Source organism: Tyto alba, unplaced genomic scaffold, assembly GCF_018691265.1.
Source record: "Tyto alba isolate M040663 unplaced genomic scaffold, T.alba_DEE_v4.0 Super-Scaffold_38, whole genome shotgun sequence".
NCBI lineage: Eukaryota > Metazoa > Chordata > Aves > Strigiformes > Tytonidae > Tyto > Tyto alba.
In genome coordinates, this window is record NW_024881313.1 from 31,496,421 (window position 1) to 31,513,760 (window position 17,340).

At 48.2% G+C, this 17,340-nt stretch overlaps 1 protein-coding gene across 1 annotated transcript in view; it reads left to right on the forward strand.

Moving 5' to 3' along the window:
- PTPRN2 (protein tyrosine phosphatase receptor type N2) overlaps nt 1-17,340 on the forward strand; it is a 664,155-nt gene that overhangs the window by 544,198 nt on the left and 102,617 nt on the right. Inside the window, exon 13 of the mRNA XM_042802176.1 lies at nt 11,333-11,545. Coding sequence (XP_042658110.1) covers nt 11,333-11,545 — 213 coding nt within the window. The remainder of the gene's footprint in view (nt 1-11,332; nt 11,546-17,340) is intronic.

The window sequence follows — 17,340 nt, forward strand, 5'->3', positions numbered from 1 at the left end:
AAAATACTGCTAAGTCCATTTTCAAATTATGGTCCTAGGTATTGGTTTTATTGAGAATAAAGGTGTGGTGATTTCAAGACATGGGGGCTCTGTCTCTTAATACATGTATTCCTAAAGTCAAGGTAATTTGAAAAAACGTGTATAGGAAGTTAATATTTGGAAAATAATTTTATTCATAGGAGTGAAGGAAATTCAACTTTGATCTTAAGATCCTCCCAAACAGAAAATCTGCAGAAAATCCTCTGCAACATACTTGGCTTTGTGTTTAAGGAGAAAGGCTCCAAAGGATGTTAGATAAAACTTTTAAACAAAATAACAAATGAGATTGAATGGTGTTTTAGCTTTGTCTTACATCCTTTAAAAGAATTAAAATCTATTTCATGCTATACATCGTACATACATTTGCAGAAAGAAGTGACTAAGCTTAAAAATGCAGATAGATCTGTAGTCAAAAATCAAGGCAAAAAGGTCAGTGTGGCTTTCAGAACCCAGTTATGAAGAAGACATTTTTAGAGGAGTCCTGATAAGCATTGCTGGTTCTCAGGCAAGAGTCTTGTTATGTGCAAACTGGAAATAAGTTTCAACAACATTCTCATTGAAATTGCAAAATTCAGAATATTTTGAGTTTAGGCGTAGTTCAAATACAGCTCTTGAATTTGGATGAATGTTAATGTGAATCTTCAAAATACTGGTATTTTAGATGCGTTAAAACCAGAGAAACTGTCTCAAAGTCATTTTTACTTTCGATTTCAAATGTTTTCCAAGAAAAAGACATGAAACTTTCCAGAAATGCTATAATGAAACGCTGCTGATGTCAGGGGTTTTTTGTTTTCCCATTTACAAATGCATTAAATAATATGAAAAAAATTATTTAGATCATATAAATGTGCTATTATATTGAAAGTGATGTTTTATCAAGTACCAGTAAGCCAATTCACAAATAAGGACTGTGAGTAACAGTATTATGAAAACTTCAAAAACAGGTTTTAAGTTTTAAATTAGTAAATTATTGAAAATCATTTATCTGGGAACACATCCTACATTTTTAATGAATAGCACATTAAATAATCTATGTTTAAGTAATTTCTTCCCTGTGACATAAGCCTCACAGATATTTGCCATCCCTTCAAACGTTGTATGGAGCACATGATTAAAGTAATTAAAAGTATATAAAATTTAAAGGTATTTTAAATTTCACCACAAATTTCTCAAAATTTCACTGTTAAAAAAAAATGCATATTTTAAGTAGTACTTTGCTGTCTCTTGATGCTTGGCCAGTCAATTCCATGTTCAACCCGTTCAGCACCTGACAGTTCTGAAAAGATGCAATATTTACCCAGGAAACAATAATGAATATATTTGTAAATATGAAATACATACTACAAAGCTAATGGAAGTGTTTGTCAGTTTCAGACAGTTCATTAGAAGGATCAATATGCAAACACACGTGTCCTTTTAATGAGATCTCTTGGCGGGTTCATTTATCTTTCAACTTAAGTAATACAAGTTAGTGAGTAAATTATGTATGCTATGGCTCTTACTGGGGCAGCATAATATTAGACGAAGAAGGGTGCTCTCAGGCTGACAGACTGACAAAGTAATAAGTTGATACTGTACACTAAAAATGTATCTGATTAAATGTTTGGAGAAGCTAAATTTGTGTTAATCTGTGGGAACGTGAAGGGTTTTCCACGAGCAGAAGCCAGGTAGGAGTGTGAGGAGTCTCTCTCCTCCCTGGAGACCTTATTGTCAAAAATGGTGTTGATGTAAACAGCATCTTCCTCACTCTGAAATGGCGGGGGGGGGGGGGGGTGGGGGTGGTGTGAGCCTATGGCACGACACCTCTGTGCTTTCTGAATACGGCAGATCACCCCTGGACAGTGGATGGCGATGCCACTTTTGGTGCTGTCCTATAGGTTTAAGTGTCACTTTAGGGCGAGGAGGGGAGGGGATATCCTTTTGGGACACGGGCTGCCCTTGCCCTCCCTTGGCTTCCCGGGCAGGCCCGTGTGCTCGCCAAGGCGCCGGCTGCAGGGGGGGGGGGGGGGGGGGGGGGGGGGGGGGGGGGGGCGCTGGGCGGATGAATACGGGGAGGGGGGAGCAGAAAAAGGCAAAGCTACGTGGGGTTGCTGCAGTGCCAGCGGGACAGCCGCGGGGAGCCCCAGCCGCCCGCTCCCGCCGGGAAGGCTGAGCCCGTCGGGGCCGGGCGGGCTGCAGCGGGCCGTGCCCCCCGACGGCAGCCGGGGCGGCGGGGTGTGGGCAAGGGGCCGGGCCGGCCCGCCCAGCCCAGCCCCTCCCATCCCATGACATTCCACCCCAACCCCTCCCGGCCCACCTCGCCCCGCACACCGCCCCCTCCCCACCGTCCCGCCGCCGCCGGGGCCGCCCCGCGGCTGGGGACAGGTTAGGGCTGGGGGGGGGGGTCCCTTTCGCGGGGGAGCAGCCTGCCCCCGCTCCCGATCTGGGAGTCTCCCAGCTCAGGAGCGTTTTGCTCGGGGGACAGACTCGAGACGGGGGAAGCTGGGGCGGGGGGCGGCTGGGTGGGAGCTGCGGAGGGGCAAGGAAAGGGGAAGGGGAAAGGGAAGGGGGAGGGGGAGTGCCTCCCCACCCGGACAGAGGAGGGCCGGCTCTGCCCTGCCGGGCATCCCCAGCCGTAGTGGCAACGGGAAACAATGTGGAGAGGGAAGCGGGAGGGCACTTCCCTGGGTGGGGGGCTGTGTGTCCGAAGGGGCTTCCCAAGGACCTGTCACCTGCACCCGGCAGCCACCCCACCGCTTCCCGCTCCCTCTTGTCCCGCTCCCGCAGCCGGGGCTCCCCGCGGGCAGATGCTTCGGGGGTGCCCCCGCAGCGTGTTTGTCGGCAGAGTGCTGTAATTTGGCGGGGGGGGTGTGGGGGGTGTGGAGACGGGGAAGGCTGCGGGGTCCGTTTCGTTATAAAGGTCAGTGCTGCCCCGGGCACCTGCGCGGAAAAGCGGCTTTAACTGGGAGTTCGGGGTGCGCAGCGCCGGGCACAGCACGGCCGCGCTCGCCCGCGCCGGCTCCGCGCCCGCTCCCAGCACCCTCCGCCGGGATTTATTTAACCGGGCTCCGCCACTATCCACTATTAGGCAGGTCGCAGCACACCGCTTCTTCCTAATTTCGTGTGTTATTTGGAGAACAAGGACGGGAGGGTGGAAAGTTTGGACCTCTTTTGGTTGGCACTGTGTGGTTTGTTTTTTGGTTTTGTTTCTGTGGTTTTTTTTTTACGGAGGAAAGTCTTTTCAGGAAGAAACGTTGCGGGCTTCTTCTTTGCTGTATTGTCATGCAAATGATCTTTAGGTTTTCCTTGCTGTCCTTGTTTGATTTTATTTTTGGTTTTCCGTCATTGTTCTACCCTCCGCTTCCATCTTGCAAGAGTATCACCAAAAAAATAAAAAAAAAATAAAAACAACAAAAAAAATAAAATTTAAAAAAAAAAAAAAAAAAAAAGGAAAAGAAAAAATGATGGAGGGTGTGTGGGCGTAAATTAAAAAATCAACACCAAAAAAAAAAAAAAGCCCAACAAAAAAAAAAAAAAAACCACCCAGAAACAAAACCTCAACCAAAAAACCCCCCTCCATCCACAACAGAAACCCCAAACAGCTTTTCCAAATGAGTGACACAGCCCGTGTCCATTCACCGCCTCACTCCGGCGAAGGGTTTCGCAGCAGCCCAGACCTCCTTAGCCAATTGCTGCCAGCAACATGTGGAGGGGAGGCATCGCTATAGCAACCGGTGGATGGGCCATGTGCGGCAGCCGGCAGGGGCTGCGAGCCGCCCGATATAAGGAGGGCAGCGCCGGGGCGCGCCGGCATCCTCCACCCGCGCCCGCGCCCCGCGGGGACCGCCCGGGGCCGCCGGCTTCCCCCGCCACGCCACGCCACGCCACGCCGGGCCGCGCCGGGAGGCGGCTGCGGGGAGCGCTGGTGCCCGCCGCCGCCTTTGTCTCCGCTGTGGAGGGGAGTGGAGGGGGGGGAGAAGGGGAAGTTTGGGCACCGGAGGAGGATTGGTAGAGCCCGCCGAGGTGCGCAGAGCCCTCCCAGGGAGGACCCCGTCCCGGCACGCCGGCTGCGGCGCCATGGCAGCAGGTAAATGCGTCGGAGGACGAGGTTGAGGGGGCGGGGGGGGGGGGGGGCGGAAAGGGGGGGTTTGGGGGGGAGAGCGCCGTGTTTCGAGGCGGCCCGGCTAGGGCTCGCGTGGGAGCCGTGTGCGCGGCGTGGGGCGGAGGAGCGGGCGGGATGGGACGCAGCCGCCGCCCGCCCCGTCGGTCGAGGCCGGGCCGGGTCTCGGCGGAGCAGCGCGGGGCGGGGGAGGGGGGGGCGGGGGGGGATGTACTTCGTCGCTTCCCGGCCCCGCGGCCGCGAAAGCCCCGGCAGCCCCCGGCAGAGCGGTGCCTCGGGGGTGCCCCGGGACTCGGGGCCGTCAAAGAGGAGAGGGGCGGGAGGGGGCGAGGACGAGCCCCCCCCCGGGTCCCCCCGGCCCGGTCACGGCTCGGTGCCCCGAGGACGGGAGCGCGGAGGCGGCTGCTCGGCTGGGGGGGAGTCCGGCTCTGCCAGCGCGTTACCGAGAGACAGCTTGCTTGTCGGTGCTTGGTTTTGAGGGCGCTTTATCTAATCCCTAAATTATGTGCCTTCAGCATCAGCATTAGATCAGCGCTGGCACTACGGCTTGTGTTTTTCTTGCTGAAGATATTTGATTAAGCTCGGCTATCGCTGACCACCCTCTTGGCTCGGGCTCTGACACTTTATGACTTGGATCTGCTGAGTCCCTCTATTTATCTCTTTAACTCTGGCTTAAAAAGCCTGGGCTGAGGAGGAAACTGGCTTCCTGGTGCTCCCACTCTGCTGCATTCCCCTAATTGCTCCTGAGTCCTTAGAGATGGGAATCGAAGTTTCTTCACTGTGGCTGCTCTGTGCCCTCCTCGTCTTGCTGCCACCCCAGAGGCGCGCTGCGCGGCTTCGGGCAGGACGGGCCACGATCCTCCATCTCCAGCTCACCTACCTCCTCCACAGGCATGGATGTGGCTGTCCGGTTTCCTGAGTCGTGTGTTTTCCCTGCAGTATCTCAGTGATGCTGTAGGCTTTTGTGCCGTACTCTTTACCTAAATGCTGACTTAAAAAAAATACCCAGATTCTCAGGAAAATCTTGAAGCTCTTTACATTTCATCTTTTGAAACCTTATTCCTTCCACGCCACAAACTTCTTTGGGGTTCTTGGACATTTTGGCATTTCAGCATCACCTTGTAGTGGGATTCAGGATAATAGCTATAATTTCTTGTAACTCTAACCAGAAACTTCACTTCTGTTTGCCTTTAGGAAGCCAGAAGAAAATATCTACCATTGATCAAGGGATCTTTGAACTCACTGAATTCTTGATTGTATTCAGTCATTGTTCGTGGTATTAATCCTACTAAAAGGTATAGAGACGCTCCAGAGTGCTTTGTGGTGTTGAAGGTTGCGGAAAGATCATTGTACCCCTACAGATGAATAGATCTGTGGCTCTTGCAGTGACCTTTCTCAGTGATTTGAATAAGCTGCAGTTCCCAGAAATCCATCTGCCTTTTGTGTTTGTCGATTTGTCTAATCTTTCCAACCCCTAAAAGAAGCAGAAAGTACCTTCCCATCCGATTTCATCCTCCCGAGTAAAAGCGTTAAATTGACCTCATTTCAGGTGATGAACTGACATCTGCTGAAAGTGATCCTGGCATCAGGCGAGCTTTCTGGGGGCGGGGGGGTGCAGGGAAGAGGAAGGCAGAGGATAGCGGCCCCATATATCTCTTACTAACTCTAAAGATAGTACCTTAAAACACCAAGTAGCCTGGCCCATACAGCTGGGGAGTGCAGTGCTGAACAGAGGGAACTGAACGTATGTGCACTGAAGGTGACCATCCCCAGGCCCTGCCGCCTCAGCCTAACCAGACCAGGAGTGCAAAGTAGGGGAGGAGAGGCAGGAACCAAAACCAATGGAGACATTGCTTTCCCTTCTGTTTGTTTGCTTGTCTTACTAAAGGAAATAAAAATAATCTTATCTGTAGGTTTCCTGGGGACAGATTAGGGTAGCCAGGCTCCTCCGGGTGTAAAGTGTTTCTCTGGTTTTCTAGTAACCTATCAAAACTTAACCAGCGTAGTGTATCTCAACCTATGTCTCAGTAAACCTTACAGAGGGAAATGACTGGAAGTGAATTTAAGTTTTGATTTAAGTGAGTAGACATACAAAGATGTGTGTGTACATATATATGTATGAATACATACTATACATATCTCCTTACACACCCGCACACCTCTCCATGTTTTCTGCTAAGGAAATAACACACATATCCTTTATGGTTTGTTTTAATGTCAGTGGCTGCGACTATTAGCAAAGGATCTTCTAAAAAAAAAAAAAAAAAACAAACCCAATGAACTAAAACTTCTTTTAGTGAAGTTTATTTTTAAGAATAATGATTTTCTTGTAGAATTCTTTTCTTCTGCCTAGGCACTTTTTTTCCCTCCTTGAATGGCAGATTTGCAAGTACAATTTCATCTGCACAGAGGAACAATAGCTTTCAGTTGCACAAAGGATTTCTCCCACCCTGAATCCAAACCACAATGCCTCTTGCTCTGATAATAGCTTCTGAAAAGATTTTGTAATGCACAGAATTAATACATGATTATTTCCGCCTCACTTCTCTCATTTATTAGATTCTATACTGAATTCCAAATTAAAAATAGCACCTTTTGAGTTTTTTAACGTTCTAATATTTTGAAACAAATCTTATTCTGAAGTTCTTCTTTTTGACCATGTTTACTAAGAAATCTGCATTTTTTAGTTGTTGCTTAGAGGCAAAACTGTGTAATATAAATGGAAAAATCAAGACATGCAAAAATTGCAAAAAAAAAATTATAATGTCAAGTTGTTTTAAAATGAATTGTAGTGATTTTTCCTTTGCAAACTGGAAGAGAGGCCGGGTGCAGTACCTGGCAAACTGGGGTTTAATCAGGAATATATTTTTTAAAATTTATGAATCAGAACAAAACATCAACTTCAGTTAGAGTTTTGCTTCAGCGAGGACCAGAATCAGGCCCTGTGTCCTAAAGAAAATAATGAAGTGTAATTCTGCTGAGGCATCTGGAAGCTGAGCTTTCACATCACTGCATGGAGAGCTCCTCTCTGCTCTTACAAAGACTTTCTCCCACACTTCCAACATAGGTGTGAGAACTTATTTACATGAAAGTGTACATTAAATATTTACTGACATTTGCCTGGAATTCGTTTGAAATGTCGGCTGTTCTGCTGCATCATGGGATGACACCGCGGAACAGGACTCTGCTCTTTGATTAGAACAGTGATTTGTGACTCCGGCGTTATGGCTGCTCTAGTTACTGACTCACTTTTGGGTGTATATAAAATGCATTCTGTCAAGGGACTGGGAAAGTCTATATGAGATCAGATCCTAAGCATTTTTACTTCCCTCTTAAAAAAAACCCAACCAACCACAAACCCTCTCAGAAGCGGTGTACTTCAAGCAAATACTGTTGAGTGTAAGTGGTAGGTGTGATGTTCTGAGACAGGGTAAATCTTTGCCTTCTATAGCGTTTAAGCTCAGGCCAGGCCGTTTCAAAGCAAGTAAAGACTGGCTGAACATCTCCAAAGCCTCCTTATTTAGAGTCGCTTCCTAAGCTATCCATTTAAGAATCAGTTGTTTTTCCTTCACTGGGACTCTGTGGTACTACAGTTTTCCAAGGAGAAAATCATTCAGAGGAATGTCAATATATTCTGTTATATAAAGTTTAAAAAATGCATAGTTACATGTATCTGAGTTTAATATTTAATTATGTGTAATTTATGGGGTCTATTTATTTGTTAAGCCTTAAGGGGGGTGGAGGGGGGGGGGGGAGAGAAGGTGATTTGTTTTTCTTGTTATGCAACAGCTATTGTTCCCCTTCCACCCCAGGCACACGCACCATGGCAGCCCCAACCAGCACAGGGAGAGGTGTTCTGCTTTAAAAGACATCCGCCTGTAAATGTCAAATTCATAAATATTTAAACATTTTTCTTTCAATTTCAAGTCAAGTCTGACAGGACGCCTCTAATTAACCCTGGGCTCCGTTTCAGGCTGGGGCCTTATTGCAGGGAAGAATTAGGGGTTTAGGCGAGGTGTGCAAATCTGTGCTCCTGGCTGGAGGGGGTGGGGGGGGACGGGAAGAGGGAGGGAGCTGGTAACTAACTCGTCGGATTAATTTTTACCCGTCTGATAATTTGATGTTTGGTCAGACACCAAGCAGGATGAAAAGGCAGCGGGTTTCTCCAGCTGAGCTGGGGGCAGCGGTGGCTGCTTCCCGAAGGTCTCCCGAGGGGACACTCCCGGGGGGGCCGGACCCGCTGCCCTCGGCAGCGCCGGTTGTCCCCAGTCCGGGGCCCGGAGCCGGGCGGCGGGGTTCCGCCGTCGGTTTTACCGGCGGTTCCTGCGGAGCGGCGCAGCCGGCGGCAGCCGCCGATGCCACGGTGTTTCCCGGAGGCGGCTCGGAGCGGGGGGGGGGGGGGGGGGGGGCAGGGGGGGCTGGCCGAGGTGGCCCGAAGCAACAGCCCCACCCCCCCCCGGAGGCAGGGTGGGGAGAGGGGACCCCGCCGGGCCGCAGCGGCTCCGGAGGTGCTCCCCAGAAAGCGGGAGGGAGGGAGGAGCGGGGAGAAGGGCCGGCGGCCCCGCGGTGGATCCCCGCTCCCTTCCCCATCAGCCGCCTCGACGGGGCGGGCACCGTCGGGCCGCGCAGGCGGAGAGGGGCGAGCCGCGGCCGGGCCCCTTCGCCCCTTTTCCCCTTCCCTCCCGCTGCGGGGCCCCCATCCCCTTTGCGGGCGCGGAGGGTTGGGGCCGGGCGCCCCAGACGTGAGGGGTTTTTGCAAACCCTCGCCTGCCTGAAACCCATCACTAGGGACACGACCACGCTGGCTCCCCGCGGAAGATGCTTATCGAGGTGTAAACAATGCTCAACACCCCACGGAAGGTTTCTAACTCTTCCCCGGGTGTCACGTCCCCCAAGTGCAGCCGTGCGATGGGGACGTGTGGGGTGTCTCGGCCAGCACTTCTTTTGTTAAGGGGACAGCAGCCCGGGCTCTGAGGGAAAAACTGCCTGGCGAAGTTGGAAGCGGCGTCTAAAATCACTGTAACTGCAGGGGGAGAAAGGCCAACGCGCTCTTTCTCTCCCCCGTGTTTACTCGGGGCGTTTGACAGCACTTTGCTCCCATCGTTTTCATTGTTCCTCCCGCGTAGCCCTTTCCCCGGGCGCTTGTGCGGCTCTTTCACGCGGCAACCGGAGAAGGTTTTAAACCCGCGGTTGCGAAGGCAGAGAAATCAAAGGGATTCAGGAGCAGCGCCCGAAACCGCCCGCCGGCCGGCGCTGCCCCTGCGCCCACCCGTGGGCCGGGGCGGGGGAGGCGGCCGGGGCCGCCCGGGGAGCGGGGCCGGCCCGCGGGGGGTCCGGGGGGGGGGGTGGGGGGGCAAGTGGGGGGGCGCGGCTTGTCCCTGCCTTGCTGATGGGAGGCCAAACACCGCGGAGAGGCGGATTAACGTCCCGGGGCTCAGCGCTCGGGGAGGGGGCACCGGCACTTTCGCGGGAGCTGCCTATTGAGATGCAGATTTCGACCTCTGGCCCCGAGGGGACGGCGGCCTTTCACGGAGATGCTAATGGCAGAGCGCAGCAGCCCTTTACCACCACCCCCCACCCCCCCCCCCCCCCCCCAACCCTCCCCCCGGGCCCCCAGGGCCGAGGCGGCGGGAGCTGCGGCTGCCGTCGGTGCTGCCCCTCCCGGGGCTCCCTCGCAAGCTCCCCCTTGCCCCCCGGGGCGGAGGGCGGGCGGCGCCGCGGGCCCAGGCCCGGGGCAGGTGCCCGGCTGAGGGGGGGGGGGGGGGTGGGAGGGGAGGGCGGGGAGACGTCCCTGGAGCCCCCCCCGGGGGTTGGGGGGGGGGACGGGGGGACGGCAGCCCCGTCCTCCTGGTGGCTGTTGGGATTTGGAGGAGGGGCCGGCTGCAGTTTAGGGGAGGGGAGGGGGGAGGTGGCGGGTCCGGCGGGCGCGGCGGTGGCTGCGCGGGCGCGGAGGCGGCGGCACATGCCTGGCCTGGGCGAGCCCTGCGCCCGCCCCCCGTCGCCCGGGGTTTACAAACCCGGCAAAGGCAATCCTCCTCCTCCTCCTCCTCCTCCTCCTCCTCCTCCTCCTCCTCCTCCTCCTCCGCTCGGCGCATCCAGGCAAGAAAATCCGGGAGTCTTACTGAACCTGCATTTCCATTAACTCGGCCTCAGCCCCGGCTAATCCGCAGCACTGAAGGCAAGGAGGCTAATTAATGACAAGCTTTTACAGTCAAGACCAGCGATAATTGCTTTGGTGGCCTTTATGATTACAAGATAAAAATGGACCGGGCCTGACATAAGAGCCACTGTGTACACTGCAAGACAGGAGGAAATTAAGAGCTGGCTAGCTGAATACGGAGCAGAAAATTACTAATAGAGGAGAGATAATGAATAGGCCGGCTAGGCATTCATGGGGAAAAATCCATTTTGTTACCACGCGAAATTAGGTGGTGGAAAGGAGTTTGCTAATTGTTCTCATCTTGTAGCAACCAGGACTGAGGCAGGGGCGTGCTTTTCAATTCATTTCCCTGGTAATTGTGAAAGGGGGAATGCAGGCCAAATGAGTCTTGCTGCAATTTGCGCGCCTGGTCTTTTCATTTTCATGTTGCGTTTTTAATTGTTGCTAATATAGCTTATAATGAAGCTAATGAGGGGAAATTATTGTACAACTTTTTAGCACATGGAGACAAGTGAAATGCACTAGAAGGATTCTCTCCTATTGCTGCAAAAATAATAGTAATCTGGAGGAGTTTGGAACTATCGGGCTTTTTTAATCCGTTTCCTTCTACAACAGACAAAAGGAAGGACTGCCACCTACTTTTTTTTTTTTTCTTTTTCTCCTCTGTCGCTCCATGTTTTATTTTCTACTCCAAGAAAAAAAACCAATCCCTTGCTGCCCCCGTCGCAGCCCGTGGCCCTGGACGCGGTCCTGCGGGGCGGCGGGGGGTGCGCGGAGCTGCGGGGCGCGCCGCGCCGCGGTGTTTGCGCTCAGCCAGCGCGCCTGCCTCCGCCTCTCGGTAGTTAACCGCAAGCCGCCGGGAGGGGAGGGCACGGAGGGGGGCACGGCAGCCGCGCTGCCCCTGCCCGCCCGTTTGTCTCCAGCCTTGGCTGAAAGTTAGCGCGGCCGGGTGTCCTCCCCCGACGGGCTCCCCTTCTTCCGCGCTGCTCCGCGACCGCGCAACTCAGGCGCTGCCTCTCTCTCCTCCCCTGCAGAAAAGCAACGTCCCGCCGCTCCCGCAGCGCGGGGAAGAGGCAGAGTCCGCCAAATTCCTCCTCCTCACCCTCCTCTCCCTCGCCTGCATCGCCGGGGTCCTGGCGGCGTCGGGGGTCGCCTTCTGCCTCCGCCACCGCGCCCGCCGCCGCCTGAAGGAGAAGCTCTCGGCCCTGGGGGCCGACGCCGGCTCCGACGCCCCCGCTGCTTATCAGGTAAGGAGCAAGCTTTCCTCCCCCGGCCCGGTCCCCCACGGGTGCCCGGCTGAGCCCGCGGGGACTCTGCTCCCCTATTCGGAGCCGAGGAGGTGGGTTTGTTTCCGACGCTGCCTCCCCCCCCCCCCCCCCCCCCCCCCCCACCTCCCAGCTCCATTCATGTTCCCTCCGATTCACCGTAGCAGCTTTTTACTGCTGGGTATTAATCTTGGCTATTCTGGTAGTTGCTGTAAATTTGTGCCTAATTAGAAACATATAAAAAAAAAAAAAAAAAAAAAGACCTCACCATTGAAATTCTCTGAAAAATAACATTAATATCCATAATCTGTCACCCCTGCCACTATTAATAACGAAAAATCTTTACCATTTATGAGGAATGGATTGCACGGTTATCTGAAGATGTCTCTCTTTTTGAGTAATCGACTTCTTCGGGGTCTGATATGAAAAGAGCCTTTGACCCGATCTGTTGCCACCTTCTGCCATTATTCAGATAAAATGAAATCTAATGCTGATAGATGGGGAGGTAAACCAGGACTGGTTCTGGGAGAACAATGGTAGCAGATGTGTACCCAGTAATACAGGAGAACTGCACTCAGATTTCCTGAAATAAATCAGAAACCTCAGGCTTTCTCTTTCGGTTTCAAAAGTATTGGGTGGAGAGACACTCTGCATCTTCCTTAAGTTTGTTTTAGATCACGGCACTTATTTCTTGGTGTGTTACTGGCTTGGTAATGCATGTGTTATGGTCACACACCGCAGAACCCTTGTCTGTATCCCAAAATATGTGGAGTGTGACCAGGAAAAAGAATTCAAGGATGTGTAAATATTGTTGCTGTAGTATCCGTGTCTGCTGTGCACCCGTAGGGTCTCACTAATGTCACTTTTCTGTCAGGTATAATTTTACCTTCTTGTTCTGCTTAGGAAAAGACATTATGGTCCTGTATTCTGGAGCTGAGATAGATTCAAATTGGCAGCTGGGAGTCATATGGGAATAAACTCATACTTCCCCGCAAAGTTTGGGTTTGCCTGTACCTCTTCTGTGTTAAAGATGTAGTGTACTAAGTATGTCTCCACAGGCTGGGTCCAGGGAGATTTTAGTACAGAATGATAAATACGAATGTTTCTCTAACAATTAGTATCTTCAGGAATGATTTTGGTTTTCAGTTTAAATTGAATGTTTCCTTAAAAAAAAAAAAAAATCTTTAGATAACATCTTTAAATTTAATGACTTCCAAAGCAAAGAGGAACGAGAGCATTTTCAGTGAAAAAAAGGACTGTCCTCCCAGATAAAGTATAAACAAAACAGCAGTTTGTCAGATGAGTTTTGTTGGCCAAATAGACTGTGGCTATAAATATTTTCGTTTGGTTTTAGTAGGGAACTTGCTGTTGGCTTATTTAAACCACAGAAGTGATAGGTAGTCTTCTTCTTCCGTGAAACATGAATACAAGAATCCTTAATTTAAAAAAAAAAAAGCCCTCCAGGTTCCAAAATCACACTTGAAACTGAATTTGTGATAATTAACAGGACAATCTTCCTACTGACAGCTCTAATTAATAGTATCTGTAATTAAAATCGTGCCCTTCCAGCAGGAAAATTGTTTGAATTTCTTGGAGTGACCTTTTTTGCCATTTCTCCTGGGAGTATAGTGGTTAAGTTGATATTGATTTTATAATGAGCTCTGGTTTGTTTAATAAGAATCTGTAATCCAGACACTAAATGAAATGTATGCTTCATTTCTTCTTCCCAGTTTTATATATATTTTAAAATCTTCCTAGCTAGAGCTGAGAGTGACATTTTCTGTTTAAAAACAACAATGCTGCAAGGATGCTGCTCAGTTTTTCAATAGCAAGACTGTATTAATATTCTTTGTTTCTGACCTTTGGGCCCAGTCCTAACCACCTGACTTCTTAAACATTTCCATTGGTTTTTCAGGGGAACTGTAGTAAGGAGTGGGAGGAAAAAATGTTTCTCCTTAAATACAAAGGTTTCTAAGGGCTTGGCTCTTCTCCCATGAAAGTAAATGGGAATTTTGCCACTTGTTTCAATGGCAGCAGTAGGAGGCCCCAGTATAGGCAGAAAAAATACTTGGGGAGTTTTGATGCTGCTAAGTAGTGTTTTATCAAAACGAATCACTGAACCTGGTTCTGTATATAATAAACTATTCATGTGTATTTGAAGAGAAATAGAATTGAGCCCTATTCGCATCATCAAAATCACCTTGTGTTGAGCTGTGTTAAATGTAATGGATATCTGGTGTGATGCATGTTTTGGATAACATCAGTTAGGTCTTAGAAAAGCATTAGTTATCTTTTTCCTCATTTTCTCTGATTCTCGTAGGGAAATAAATGTAACCCGTATTAATACAGAGGAAGAAAAAAACAGATAGCTTTCAAAATTGTACCTACTTTGTTCTCTTCTGTTAAGTGTTTCCAAAGTATCTACTCAGTTAATTCAGTGTATTTTAAAAATAGGAAATATGTCAGCAGCTGCTGACACTAGACTTTAAAGCATGATGCACCAATATGTTGCTGCTTACAGATTAAGTGACAATTCTTTTTTTTTTTTTTTTTTTTAATTTGAAGGGGTAGAAATTGGTTGGTATAAAAGGACCTGGTGGCCCAATGTGATTCAGAGAGAGCACTGAAATATCACTTTGATTCACATGCTTCTCAAAATGTCAGTGGTTTATATCTTCACATAAACAAGACTGACCTAAATTTTCAACATTTAGCAGACGCATTTTTCATCCTAACCCAGTTCAGCCAGAAGAGTTCATTTGGGGTTTTACTCCTTCCTTACTCACCCTGTGAACTTTGAAGAGTTTTTTCCCCCAGCTGCTTCCCCCCCCCCAGCCCCTTCTCGTTTGTGCAGTGAAATAGCAGCTTGAGAAGGGAAAACAGACAAACTGTATTGTCAGGGAAGTATCATGTTGGCTGCTAAATCTCCCCCCCCATCAGTGGCGTAGCGCCTGTCATGCAATGTCACTCTCCCTTGAGCACAAGCAGTTCTTGTGTGAGCACACTTACCTACTAACACACGTATTTCTTGTGAGAGTGCCTGTAGAAGTGACCAGTCATAGGCAGGACAACCAATACTGTTTAAAAGTTGAAGAAGGCAAGTAAAATCTCTGTGGTGCCTTTGGTAAGCTGCCAAATGGCCCGATACTGCCCGAAGAGGGTTCTGGTCCTTCAGGGGTTTGGTAAGGCAGGCAGCTGGCCTTGGAAGAGTTAAAGGCAGGTCTGGGAGACTTAAACCCTGTTGAGAGACTAAGTAGCACTGAGGGTAGGGTAGATACACAATTGCAACTTCATTCATGTTTGAATGACTAAACAACAAAATTATAGGCTGGTTTAATTAGACATTGGCTAAGGAGCTGTTAAAAATTAATGGAAATAACGCATCTCGTAAAACGTTGAGTGTGTATAAAACACATTTGATACATAAAGATGGACAATTTTTGTGTACCTTTTAAACACGTCTGCCGTCCTTTCAAATCACACGTGTAATGATTAGATAAGTCAGCGTTAGCATTCAGGGATGACTAGAAAGAGGTTCTTACTGCCTTCGCGGTGCCCCTGCGCATGCGCACACCTGCACCCGTATCTTTAATTGTTGCTCGTGTTGCTTTGATCTTCTTTGAAAAGCAAGTTTAGCATTCTGCAAGCCCCCTCTCTGGTCCAGGAGATTAGGGCAGAAGCGTTTTAGGAATTTTCAGCAGACACTCTTTGATTTATTTCACAACACAGAGCAGATTTTCTTCATGCACGTTGAAGCCTTTAGAACATAACCCAGAGAAAAATGGGCATTCAGACATCAGGGGCGGGCTGCAAGGAGGGCCACTAAGTGCACATCTTACTTGTCACTACTCCCATTAGCGAGCAATTTATTAATGTAATGAGTGTATGTTAGTGACTGCTACTATTTAGGGATGCTCTGTTTGATTCAGGGTGATGTATTTGTGAGTCCAGCTGAACCCTGGCTTTTGACCCCCGTGCGGGGAACGCTGGGTTGTGCGAGATGTTAAATCATCAGCATATTTTATATTTTGCGCTGCAGAACTTTCCTATGAGCATGGTCTTCTGCATCACTGATAATGCTCTGCAAAATGTTGTACGTAATGGAATTTAAAGGCAAAAGTTAAAATGCACTGAAGCTGGCTTCAGAAATCCTGCCTTTTAATATTTTAAGTCAATAATGTTCTTTTTAATTTCCTTCATCTCAGCCAAAAGAACTTCCTTTAAAAAGCGAGGGGGCAAAGACCAAACAGTTTACAGTGAAGTTCCTTCTTAAACTGCCTGAAGTATTCAAGGTTACATGAGTCGTGCACTGTCAGTGCAGCTGGATTACATCATCAGCTGTTCTAAAAACTTGTTCAAATAACTTGATTTGGCAGGCATATAATTGTAAATTATATGTTAAATTCTACATTATTACATGTATTATATTATATCTAAATTGTATATTCCTTTGTCAAATACAGTCTCATTAATTACATGATCCTTCTGAATTCAAAGCCACTAAGAACTTCTCTGTGCTTTTATAGATTTGATCCTGCTGTTATTTTTTATTAGGGGTCTTAAGAACAGAGTATTTATGACAATTACAATAAATATTTTGCTGCAAATATTTTAAAAAGCTCCAGTTGAAAGAATCCACTGGAAACATACTCTCTACTTAACCATCATCGCTGGTTTGTGTGTTTTAAATACAGGTAATTCATTACCTCTAATATGGCTTCACATTTTATAGTCTAGACTGACTTTCATAAGCAAACTTGTTACTACAGTATTAGACCTTCAGGTTACAGTGATACTGTGTATAAGTTCCTTACAAAATGGAATTTTGTGAACTAAGTGAAATGAAAAAAAAAAAAAGGAAAACTTTGCTTTTCTTATTTATCAAGTTGTCAGTAACATTCCAGTTAACATCAGGACTGGGACCAAAGAAAGCTGGTAAACTGGGGATAATCAGTACCATAAAGTATTATCTGCTTTCTACGTAAAACTTCATTTTCAAGGACCCTTACTACACTTAAACAAAAAAGATACCACTGAGGACGAAGTGTATTCAATACATGAGTAATTAGTAAACATTTCAGTAAGGAATACATTTAGCAAGAATTTTGGATAGATTAAAATTTTGCCTTAAGGCTGAATGCTATAAAGGGCTCGCTTGTGTTTTCTTCTGGGAAAACAGAGGACATAACGCATTTTTAATCTTTTCCTGTGTCCTTATTAAAAGAGGAAAAAAAAATCATCTCAAGTGACTATATAGAATAACAGGACAAACTGTAATTGTTTATAATAAAACATACATGGAAAGGTATATGTATTAGAAGAGTTGTTCTTGTCCATTTAAGTCTGCTTACTGTGTATTATGTGAACAATTTGCTCTATCTTTAATTAGAATTTTGTCTTAAAATAAATTCTCAGGAACCTGCAAATACATTATATGTAAAGTTGTTACATAAGCCACTGTACTTTAGGGTGAGACAGTTTTCACAATGTACAAAATATATATTCTGCACAATAATCATACTTAGCAATAATGGGAGAGGATAAAAAAGTGGGGAGTGTTTTAAGGTGATTAGAAAAGAATTTACCTTATGTTTAAACACTTAATTGAAGTCAGACAGTAGATGGGCAAAAGAGAATGAGGCAGAACAGGAGGTGTACAAATATGGATTTAACTTTTAATCTGTTTTTTATCTGATTAGTGTTCAGAACAATCCACAATTCCTGTGGTGCAGTGGACTATGTAATTCCCTAACCTTGCTTCCTGTGGTAGCCATAAA